The sequence below is a fragment of the Stegostoma tigrinum genome, chromosome 22, assembly GCF_030684315.1.
Source record: "Stegostoma tigrinum isolate sSteTig4 chromosome 22, sSteTig4.hap1, whole genome shotgun sequence".
Lineage (NCBI taxonomy): Eukaryota > Metazoa > Chordata > Chondrichthyes > Orectolobiformes > Stegostomatidae > Stegostoma > Stegostoma tigrinum.
The window spans coordinates 8672386-8685145 of record NC_081375.1 but is presented as its reverse complement, the minus strand read 5'-3'; the positions used below and the strand labels follow the sequence as shown (position 1 = coordinate 8685145).

General features: G+C 40.0%; 1 protein-coding gene across 3 annotated transcripts in view; it reads left to right on the top strand.

The window, feature by feature from the left end:
- The window catches only part of cep112 (centrosomal protein 112), a 473221-nt gene that overhangs the window by 156928 nt on the left and 303533 nt on the right, over nucleotides 1–12760 (top strand). For all 3 annotated transcript variants that reach the window (XM_059653621.1, XM_059653619.1, XM_059653620.1), the window contains one exon: nucleotides 10971–11125. In XM_059653621.1, coding sequence (XP_059509604.1) covers nucleotides 10971–11125 — 155 coding nt within the window. The remainder of the gene's footprint in view (nucleotides 1–10970; nucleotides 11126–12760) is intronic.

Sequence of the window (12760 nt, the reverse complement as noted above, 5' to 3'; positions counted from 1 at the left end):
CTCACATAATAGTAGTTTCTAAATTTGCAATATGGGTTCCCTCACAACACTGCAAAATGTAGAAGCCTTGGTGAATTAAAAGAAAGCATTATCTTTTAAAGTTCCATAATTTTGAAATGAATGATGTCTTAAAGTCGGAAAAAATAATGAATGAAGGAGAATTCACAAATAATGAATTGCAGGGAGAAACATTGGGAAATTCAACATTGGATAGAGAATGATCTCAATGAATCATTGCTGATTAATTTAAGACCATAAGACACCGGAGTGGAAGTAAGGCCATTTGGCCCATCTAGTCCACTCTGCCATTTAATCGTGGCTGATGGGCATTTCAAATTCACTTCCCTTTACTCTCCCATATTCCTTGTGAGATCAACAATTTATCAATCTCCACCTAAAAGACATTTAACGTCCCAGCCTCCACTGCGCTCCGTGGCAATGAATTCCACAGGCCCACCACTCTCTGGCTGAAGAAATGTCTCCTCATTTTTGTTTTAAATTTACCCCCTCTAATTCTAAGGCTGTGCCCATAGGTCCTAGTCTCCCTGCCTGACGGAAACAACTTCCCAGTCTCCACCCTTTCTAAGCCATACATTATCTTGTAAGTTTCTATTAGATCTCCCCTCAACCTTCTAAACTCTACTGAATACAATCCCAGGATCCTCAGCCTTTCATTGTACGTTAAACCTACCATTCAGGGAAAATCCGTGTGAATCTCTGCTGGACACGCTCCAGCACCAGTATGTCCTTCCTGAGGCTTAATAACTTTCTGTTTAAAGAGCACATTTGGAATTTGGGTGCTGACAGTAATGATAGATATGATGAGCTTGAAGTGAAATCACTGCCATCACTTGCTGTGTTAAGTGTTTTCTTTCCTTTCATAAGTCAATTAAGGTGCACTGTAATGTAGGTTGATTGATCTGACATAGGATAGTAAACTGTATATGTAATTCAAATTATTCTGTTAGTTTGAATAACTAATCAGTGACTTTTGATTTCTGTATTTTTGTGGATATTTTGTAAAGTGGAAGTTGATTAGTGCAGAGAGTAAAGATGCAAACTTTGTTGCATGATTCGAAGAGCATAGTATTGGAAAAAAGTTAGCAGGCAGCACTTGTCATGCCTTACTTAAAATAAGCAAGGATTAAACATTTCCTGTCAGTGGGCCTGAATTTAGACCCACCAAAAGCAGAAAGATTCCACTGCGCTGCTTAGAATTTAATAATTAAACACTGCAGAGTTCAGGGAATGCTTTAAGCTGAAAGAGCATCCACTTACTGTAGATTAGATTGTTGTCCAGACTAACTTTATTGCCTTCATGAAAGAAAATCCAAGTTGTTGATGCACAAAATCATGTGAATAGAGTAGCATTAATGAAGTGCTGTCTCATATTTGTGCACAAGAATAAAGATCCTTGAATTTATTGAGATTTAACTCATGCATACCCAGACCTGACACCTGCACTCTACCCCTCAAGCAGTGCTCAGTATATGCCATGTCCTGCTACCCTCTCTTGCACCTTACTCACCTGCCCTGTCAGTCAATAAATCATGGGATGATCTGATTGTGAACTGAACTCCACTTTTCTGTGTATTGCCCATAACCCAGAAATTTTTGTTAATCAAAAATCTGTCTAACTTGACTTTGAGTATGTTCGTTGATCCAGTCAGTCTCTGCTGCCGTCTGTGGAAGAGAATTCCAAAGATTCATGACCCGCTGAGTGAAGAAATTCCCTCTTGTCTCAGTTTTAAATGGAAGACCTCTAATTTTTGAACGCTGCCTCTTAATTTTAGATTACTCCATAAGAGGAAAAATCCTCTCAGTATCCACCTGGCCAAGCCTCTCAAACCATGAAATCTTATGTTTTGATGAGATCACCTTTCATCTAAACTCTTTGGGTATGAACGTAACTTCCTCACTTTCTCCTCAAAAGACAATTCCTTCATCCGAGGAATCAACCTAGTGACTAAACCTTCTCTGAACTGATCCCAATGAGTCATTTAGAAGCAAATTAAAATAAATTAAAGGAAGTATGCATATGTGAATAGTACAGAGGATGGTAGGTAAGAAAGGAAGTGACATAAGCATGGAATACCAGTAGAACAGATACCAACAGTCAGGAGACTTGACAGAGAAAAACAGGTTGACGACACCATGTTCACTTTGTAGCATGGTGTTTGACAAAATGTCAAATATTCCTTTTCTACCTTAAACCACCACCATTCCCCACTCCCCACACCCCTTGTCCCCCATAACCATCCCAAGCCTCATGTATACGTCTCACAACACCCTGCCAAAATGAATATACAGGCTATAGCTAGAACCTGAAAGTATCAAAGTCCCTACTGAAGCAAGATAATTGACAAGTATTGACTAGAAAGATCAGATGATGTTCCTCAAACTTGTACTTAAAGGGAAGACGGATGGCTGACCGTGGATTAGCATTCATGGTGAATTTAAGTCAGAAGGTGCATAAAATGATCTCCCAAACAGTCACTATCATTCCTTAGTAAAGCTGATGCTTTCTGCTTCCTCTGAAATATTTTTCGTTTTTGAAAGAATACTATTTTTCTTGAATAGTATTGCAAAATATCTTGAAACAAACTTGATTAAAGTTAGTTATTTAGGAGGGAAATACAGTGAGCTGTTTCCTGCCTGGGTGCTTAATTGCACCATGATGGAAGAGAACTAAGCTCTGCAATATGCCTTGGGATTCAGAGACACCATTTTACAAAGTGGCTGCTGCAGGTTATTAAAGTAGTCACGATAAGAGAAGCTAGTTTTAAAATTAAAGGCACATTTTTCACCAGATGAATCCGGCAATATGATGGAGCTTTTGTTTCAAAATATAAACTGGGATTGATGTATAAGTAGAGAGTTCACTACTGGCCAAAGAAAGATGTTCTGGAAAAACGGTAACATTTGAAAATCTGTGTTTCAGTTCTATTACATTTTACAGTCTCCAGCTGAAGCAAGAACATGATTCCCCACTTCTGCAGTTAACAATGCAATCATGCTAACTTTGCCTTTTCAGATTACCACAGGGCATCTGCTTCCTATGAGTTTTTGGCAGTTGCCTTTTCTGCTTAGTACTTGATTTATTTCATTGTCAGATGGGAGTGTAGCAAGGGGCAGTTGGACTTGAGGGACTTGTAGAATGTTGCTTTTGTGTGACTGACACTGAAACATGTAAGTATCCATTATTAAATGCAATTGAGCAAGAAAGGATGCAGGAGATAGTCTGCTAAGCCCTTGATTATCTGTGTATTCACTTGATATCTTGGCTGCTGTTAACCTTTGACCATGGCACCTATGATTAGATGAAAGTAATGCCCCCTGTAATATGTTTAATTGTTCAAATAAAGCTTATTTGACAGTATCCTGTTTCAGTGGCATCAAGCTTATGTTTTCAGGGCCAGAAGTCGAAGACCAAAAAAGGTCAAACAAAAGGTTCAGCACTGCATCCCACCTCTCATTCACTTTTTAATGGTAATTGTAGTTACAGTAGTATTGAATTCTTATAGGAGAAGGGAATCCTTGTAATGGAGAGCAAGGATACCTTAACTTTCAGTCAAAAGGAATATTCATACTTGAAATAATTGTTAAAACTTAATTGCTGAAAATAGTAATTATTTGGCCCCATCAAAAAACATTTTCTTTTATATACAGTATCAGTGACTAATTGATTTGGTGAAAATTCCCTGACAGTAATCATGAGTTATTAAAAATTAAACACCCACCATAAAAAACTAATTTCTTAGACAAACCGTGGGAAAGTCAGGTTTTGTTGTTAATTCAGAGTCTGAAGATGTTACCATGTGGTTCAATTTACAGCTGTGTTTTTTAAGTACTGCTTTTTGCATTTGACAAGAGTGTTTCAGAAAAAGAGAAGCTTTTAATATGAAAAACATCCAAGTTCTGAAATATATAAGTTGAGCCTACATGATTGCCTTCATTGTTAGGCCATTGTCTGATGGAATGTTCTCAACAACTTTGGGATCCTTGAGTTAAGGACAAAGAACTCAGTCAGGATTTCTGCTCTTGAACACTAATCAGTGATCTCTGCTGGTAAGTTGACATGTGACTGTCCGGTTGGAACAGGATCGGACTCTGAAATAGTCTGTTCAGTTTGGGCATTGTACCTGGGAAAGGATATGTTGACTTTGTAAATTTTGCAGTTAAAGCAAGATTTATAAGGTTAAATTACAGTTGTGTTGCTTAAGTGTAAAGGATTAAAATCTGATGTAATCAAGGAATTTAACCTGATTAAAGGATTTGGTCTAAAATAAACCATTTCCTCTTGTGGAAGAACTTGGCAATATAGCTTTCAAATTAAAGCAAACCTATTGAAGGAAGATGTTTTGAAGAAACTCTCCACACAAAGGGTACTGCAAATGTGGAATTCTCTTCCCCCAAAAACCAATTGACGTTTGGGAATTAATGGGAAGATTCAAAGTTGTTATTCTTTTTAATTGAACTGGGCAAGTAAATGGAGTTGGGATATAAATTAGCTAAAATTGAATTGATTGGAGGAACGGGTTCGGGGGGATGCCTTGTTTCTGTATTGCTGAGGCTTGACTGTTTTGTCCCCAAATGCAGACAGTTTTGCTGATGTTGGGTAGTTTAGATGTTTGGGCAAGGTATTGGAAAGCAGTTGACGACATTGAAACATCCCCCTCAACTTAAGTGATTAGCTTTTTGAGGGGTAAGGTAGTTGAAACAAAGAAACCTATAAAATTGTTAACATGATTACAATAGAAAGATGTTTAATTTTAATTTGACTACCTTTTTTAAATTCACTTTATTTGTATTTATGGGCTAAAAGATGAGAATTAAATTTTGTTTCTTCTATCTTCAAATGAGCTATTAAATATACTCTAACTCAGGGGTGGGGGAACGTTTTTACATTGGAAGGACACACTTTATTTAACCAAGATCCTATTAGGCCCCATTCTGAGAATTTAACATATACAACAAAATGTCATGTTTTTGTTGACATATTTACTAATTTTAATTAATGTCTTATCATATGAGGACTTTAAACAAAATAAAAATTCAGCAAAGGCACATTTATTTGTTTGGCAATGTTGATAATAGAACTAATAAGAAGTGAAAAACTTAGACAACAAGCCATTTAATGACTTTTTTTGTGATTGCTTATTGCGAGATAGGATTCAGATACTTCGTTCCAACATCGTTGTCCCTAGCTTTAATTGGTCTTCCAGATGAATATCCGTCATTGAAATCTCGTGTGTTTTAATTTGAGTCACATATGAAAATGTTGATTCACAACAGTAAGTTGTGACAAAGGCAACAGTATTTGACAAGCGTGTTGACATAGATGTGGGTGTTCAACGGCATTTTTCCATATTTCAATGGGATCCTTCTTAGCGTCAGATAGAGACTTCAGAATATTATCTTCTGGGAGCCCAATCAATTCCATCTGTAAATGATCAGGTGCTTTGGAGACATTAACCAGGTCTGGTTGAAAAGTTAGTTTCAGTGTGAGATCATGTTTCTCAAAATTTGCAAACCTTTCATTGTATCCTTCAATCAGGGAGTCTAGAACAGCTATGTATTCTTTCATGTCGCATTTCCTTCATGAATTTCTTGTATCCTGTTCATTAGTTGCCTTAGCCAGTTCAGGAAATTGTTCAGCTGGAAGTTCTGAATGGGTAAGGAGAGTTTTGAAAAAGTCAGCATTTTCCAAAATGCCTGGATTTTTAGCCACGCATCATATATGGATTTAGTTTTACCTTGCAAAAAATATCTAGATCATTTTGCTTTGGCATTATATCACACAAAAATGCAGCTTTTCTGCAGAAATCCTCATATGGTTCATTCAGTTCTCCAAAAAATCTTGTGATTTGTTTTTCCAAAGGTAAAAAGTTTTACAAGTATTTATCTTTGTGACATCCAGCACACTTCAGAATGACATAGCAGATCCACACTGAATGTTTCATCATCAATCTGAAGCATGTTGTGAAAATGGTGATGCTGTGATGCATTTGCTCAAATGTAGTTTACAATACTTATAACTTTATTTAATGTGTCACTTAAAAGAGTAGATTTGGCACAGAAATTTTGTTGATGCAAAAGACCAAAAAGGAATTTGGATCTGGCAATTTTTTTTTAGTAATGCAGCAAATCCTTCATGTATTCTTCTCATAAAAGGTGCACCATTTGTGCATACACTTACTCAATTACATAAATTCAGTTTCGCTTCATGGGATTTTTCTTTGAAGATGGTGAAGATGTCAATTCCACAGCCCTCGCTATCAGGATACCCAAAGCCAGTAACTCCTCATGTCAATGAAAATCCACAGTTATAACATGAATTTAAAAAATGCCTGCGCTGAGTCAGTAATGTCTGTGGGTTCATCTAAGGCAATCAAATAATAAATGTGAGGCTGGATGAACACAGCAGGCCAAGCAGCATCTCAGGAGCACAAAAGCTGACGTTTCGGGCCTAGACCCTTCATCAGAGAGGGGGATGGGGAGAGGGAACTGGAATAAATAGGGAGAGAGGGGGAGGCGGACCGAAGATGGAGAGTAAAGAAGATAGGTGGAGAGAGTATAGGTGGGGATGTAGGGAGGGGATAGGTCAGTCCAGGGAAGACGGACAGGTCAAGGAGGTGGGATGAGGTTAGTAGGTAGATGGGGGTGCGGCTTGGGGTGGGAGGAAGGGATGGGTGAGAGGAAGAACCGGTTAGGGAGGCAGAGACAGGTTGGACTGGTTTTGGGATGCAGTGGGTGGGGGGGAAGAGCTGGGCTGGTTGTGTGGTGCAGTGGGGGGAGGGGACGAACTGGGCTGGTTTAGGGATGCAGTAGGGGAAGGGGAGATTTTGAAACTGGTGAAGTCCACATTGATACCATATGGCTGCAGGGTTCCCAGGCGGAATATGAGTTGCTGTTCCTGCAACCTTCGGGTGGCATCATTGTGGCAGTGCAGGAGGCCCATGATGGACATGTCATCTAGAGAATGGGATTTCCACTCCCCCTCCCATTTTTTTTAAGGTGAGAGGAGAAAGATTTGAAGGGGCCTGAGATGTAACTTTTTCATGCAGAGGTTGGTTCATTGCTGGAATTAACTGCTTGAGGAATTGGTAGATGCAGGTATAGTTATGTGAACAAGTGCATGAAAAGGAACCGTTTAGAGGGATATGGGCCAAGTACAGGCAAGTGAGACTCGTACAGTTTGGGAAACTTGGTCTGCATGGATGAGTGACCAAAGAGTTTGTTTCTGTGTTGTATGAATCGATGACTCTATAACTGTCATTCAGATTACTTATCAGCCATCACTTGCTAACAAGTATGAAAGACGAAGCGATTGAGTAAATTTTAACTCTTAGTCACTGATCATCTCGATTTGACATGATGTTTTAACAGTGTTTATCGTAGCTCTGGAAACTTGTGCATAGAGTGTGAATACCAATAGGCCGGGGTGGAACACCATCTTTGTACTTCCTTTCAAGAAAGGTTGACTTATTTGTTGCCTCCAGTGTGTCGAAGAAATGCCTCCCTTTGTGTATTTTCTATCTTCTTAGTGGATAATTATTCTTCTGATGTTATCATGTTCCCTGTGATTGAAGAGAATTGAAAGTATCCATTTAGATTCTCAAGCAAAGTGACTTGTGATTTTTCCTGATAATTTCTTGGAGCATCTGATATTCTTTGCTATTTCTCTTGTTAATTTTCTGACTGTACTCTTTCTGCAGAGAATAAAATATTGCAACTGATAATTGCCCGTTCTACTTGATCAGACAACAGCTGTATCGTAGCTACGACAGTGACGAAGGATGCTGTAGGTTGCAGGGAGACATAGGTAAACTGCAGAGCTGGGCTGAGAAATGGCAAATGGAGTTTAATGCAGACAAGTGTGAGGTGATGCACTTTGGTAGGAGTAACCGGAAGGCAAAGTACAGGGCTAATGGTAAGATTCTTAGCAGTGTAGATGAGCAGAGAGATCTCGGTGTCCATGTACACAGATCCTTGAAAGTTGCCACCCACGTTGACAGGGCTGTTAAGAAGGCGTACAGTGTTTTAGCTTTTAATAATAGAGGGATTGAGTTCCGGAACCAAGAGGTTATGGTGAAGCTGGACAAAACTCTGGTGCAGCCGCACTTGGAGTATTGTGTACAGTTCTGGTCACCGCATTATAAGAAGGATGTGGAAGCTTTGGAAAGGGTGCAGAGGAGATTTACTAGGATGTTGCCTGGTATGGAGGAAAGGCTGAGGGACTTGAGGCTGTTTTCATTAGAGAGAAGAAGGTTGAGAGGTGACTTAATTGAAACATATAAGATAATCAGAGGGTTAGATAGGGTGGATAGGGAGAGCCTTTTTCCTAGGATGGTGACGGTGAGCATGAGGGGGCATAGCTTTAAATTGAGGGGTGAAAGATATAGGACAGATGTCAGAAGTAGTTTCTTTACTCAGAGAGTAGTAAGGGAATGGAATGCTTTGCCTGCAATGGTAGTAGATTCGCCAACTTTAGGAACATTTAAGTCATCATTGGACAAGCATATGGACGTACATGGAATAGTGTAGGTTAGATGGGCTTGAGATCGGTATGACAGGTCGGCACAACATCGAGGGCCGAAGGGCCTGTACTGTGTTGTAATGTTCTATGTTCTATGTATCTATTTGAGAGCTCCAGCAGAAGTAATATTTTTATAACCTGGCCATTAAAGGCTTTTTAGTTTATGAACAACAGATGTTTGATATCACATTTTTGTATCAAAAATGCCTCTACAAACTACAGTGCTTCAGCATTGCACAAATTATTATTTTAAACTTGTGATATTTTGGAGATCAGTAGAAAAAATCCAGTCCCAGTTCTGAAAGATTTCACAATGAACGTATGGAAAGGAATTCTATTTACATATGACCTTTTTCTGCTTGTATTTATAACAAATGATCAACATGCTGCTAAATGGTAGAGAGAGCACTAACTGAGGGTCAGGGTTGTCAATCCCATCATAAAAATCTTCTGAGATAGTAGGAACTGCAGATGCTGGAGAATTTGAGCTAACAAGGTGTAGAGCTGGATGAACACAGCAGGCCAAGCAGCATCTTAGGAACACAAAAGCTGAAGTTTCAGGCCGAGACCCTTCATCAGAAAATGTTTTTCTCTGATGAAGGGTCTAGGCCCGAAACATCAGCTTTCCTGCTCCTATGATGCTGCTTGGCCTGCAGTGTTCATCCAGCTCTACACCTTGTTATCTCAGATTCTCCAATATCTGCAGTTCCTACTATCTCAGAAGATTTTTATGATGGGATTGACAACCCTGAAGGGTCTAGGCCCGAAACGTCAGCTTTCCTGCTCCTATGATGCTGCTTGTGTTCATCCAGCTCTACACCTTTTTATCTCCTAAAAATATTCTGGGTATTTTTTAACCATTAACTGAACAGGTTGAACTTGTTCAGGGACGTAGTCTCTCATTTCACTTCCCTGGCTCATTAATATCCACCAGTGAAACCAGGATTCTTTAATCTATAGAACAAAGTGTGGGACTTGATGAACACAGCAGGCCAAGCAGCATCTCAGGAGCACAAATGCTGACATTTCGGGCCTAGACCCTTCATCAGAAAAGGGTGATGGGGAGATGATTCTGAAATAAATAGGGAGAGAGGGGGAGGCAGACTGAAGATGGATAGAGGAGAAGATAGGTGGAGAGGAGAGGTTGGGTGGGGAAGTAGGGAGGGGATAGGTCAGTCCGGGGAGGACAGACAGGTCAAGGGGGCGGGATGAGATTAGTAGGTAGGAAATTGAGGTGCGGCTTGAGGTGGGAGGAGGGGATAAGTGACAGGAAGAACAGGTTAGGCAGGCAGGGATGAGCTGGGTTGGTTTTGGGACGCAGTGGGGGGAGGGGAGATTTTGAAACTGGTGAAATCCACATTGATACCATTGGGCTGTAGGGTTGCCAAGCGGAATATGAGTTGCTGTTCCTGCAACCTTCGGGTGGCATCATTATGGCACTGCAGGATGCCCAGGATGGACATGTCGCCTAAGGAATGGGAGGGGGAGTTGAAATCGTTCGCGACTGGGAGGTGCAGTTGTTTACCGCGAACCGACTGCATCTCCCAGTCATGAACCATTTCAGCTTTGTGTGTTAGACATCATGTCTGACAAACTTGATTGAGATTTTTGAAAACGTGACGGGAAGATAGATGAAGAAGGAGTGGAAGATGTTGTTCATATGGAGTTTAGCAAGGCCTTTGACAAAGTACCACATGGTGGATTGGTTATTAAAGTTAGATCACATGGGATCTAGGGAGAGCGCGCCAAATCGATACAAAATTAGCTTGCTGTTTAGGAGTTCCACACTGAAGGTGGTGCATATATAGAACGCGCTGCCAAGGAAGTGGTGGAGGCAGGTACAATTATAAGATTTAAAAGATATTTGGACAGGTACAAGGATAGGAAAGGTTTGGAGGGATAAGGGGAAAATGCAGATAAATGGAACCAGTGCAGTTTATGAAGCCAGGTCGATGTGAACAGGTTGGGCTGAAGAGCCTGTTTCGATGCTGTACACTTTTATGACACTATTTTGCACTTTATTTAATTGTCATTGACAGAAATGTGTTATGTCAGTTTAGATTTTCAATGAACTGATAAAATAATCACTGAACTCAAGTCGTCAGCCATCTCAGGCATCAGCTGCGTTTTTGGACTTGCCAGATCCAGAGAATATTGTGAATTTTAGACTGGCTCATTGAGTGTGCATTGTGAAGTACACAGGTTATCTGACTATTGAATGGGGAATGTAGAATTCAAGGTATAGACAGTGCATTTGTTTCAGTGTTTGAATTTACATTGCCCTTTTGAATAGCAAGAGAGAAAATCTGACACAGACTGTGCCATAGCTGTAGCCAGGAATGACTTATTCAATGAATAGTGTGCCCATGAGCCTGTAGATAAACAAACATGAACAGGAAAAGTGTATTTAACTGGTTGTTTGCATCCACAGAATCAAATGGTGAAAGAACTGGAGGCTCGTGTACAACAGTTGACTATAGAGGCTGAGAATAGCACTCTGGTGCGACAGAAACTAACCCAAGAGAAAGGTGAGCTAGAACAGCGCTGCCAGATGATATGCTTGGAGCTGCAGGAGGTAAAGTTAAGGTAAGTAGTGTCCAGAAAATTGGGGGAAATGAGTTCCTTCAATAGGAATATTTGATTGTGCACTTTATAAATAACTTTGGAGTAATCTAGAGACATTTTCCTTATTTTCTATTTTCTCATGTTGCACCTGAACTGGGAATGTTTTCAGTGACCCTGGGTAATTTCCCCACATCTGGAGGTTACCAATGATTGGAAACTGAACTGGACCAGCCTTAAAATGACTGTGGTAACTTTCTAAAGCTGATCCACCATTTAGAAGACACTAGTCAGAAGTGTGATGGAATAATCTTGATTTGCTCGGTTGAGTGTAGTTCCAACAATAGTCAAGATGCTTAACACCATCCAAGTAACAGCAACCCACCTAAGTGGCACCTTACCCAGTACATTTAATGTTCACATCCTCAACCACTGTGCACAATGGCAGCAGTGCGTACCCTCTAGAAAATGCATTGCTGAAACTCTCCAAGGCTCCCTTGACAACACCTTCAAAACCTTCAACTGTTACCAACTGGAAGGGTAAAGGCAGCAAATGCATGAGGGCACAATCATCCATAGGTTCTCCTGTCATAGCCAGACACTGTTTTGACTTAGAACTGTATTACAGTTCCTTGACTGTCGCCAATTAAAATTCTGGAAATTCCTTCCTAACATCATTGTTGGTGCATCAAATGGATTGCAGTGGAATGACACAGTGGTTCACTACCACCTCGAGGAGAGTTGGGATTGTGTAATAAATTCTGGCCCAGCTGGCAACAACCGCATCACTTAAACAAATAAAAAAAGTGATCTCTTTCACCTTCATGATGACAAGAAATTAATTTCAAGGAAATGTATTATAATACTGAAAGAGATGGAGAGAAATGGTACACTGTAATTGGCAGACTACTCTCAATTTTTAAAAAAAATACATGGCAATTGTTCTGCTTGAGGGTGACTGTAAAGAGAATGCTTGTGTCACAGAATTCAATTCTAGGTGCTGAGAATAAGAGGCACCTTGCTGAAGTACGTTAGATAAAAAAACAATATGGGGGTAAATTGAAAATGCTCCATCAATCAAAAGTATGCCAGTAAAATGAGTAAAACATTGAATAATGCTTTATCAAAAAGAATTTCATGTAAAGTTCTAGGTAGCACATTGGATGACTTAATAACATACAACAGTCTTAAAGAAGGAAGCAATGGATAAATGAGCTTTCTGGAGCTTGGAAGGTAGGTGCCTGAAGGCTTGGCCATCAATAGCAGAGCAGTTAAAATTGGAATGTAAAAGGGGCCTGAATCACAGGAGGGCAGGTATCAAAAAGGGTTGTGAGCATCTGAACTATGAGCAGGTATAGACCATTCAGTCTCTCTAGCTTACTTCCCCATTCAATATGATCATGGTTGATTTGATTATAACCTCTGGTTCACATTTCTGACTGCCCATGAAAATCTTTTACTGCCTTGGATAACAAGAATCTATCAATCTTTGCCTTAAATTTATGTAAGGACTTGTCTTCTACCTCTGTTTCATTGAAGACAGTTCCAAAGCACCATGACCCTCAGAGAAAAATATTGCCTTGTCTCTGTTCTGAGTGGGTGACCCCTGATGTTTAAACAGGGACCCCTAATTCTAGATGGTCCCAAAGATGGTCCATT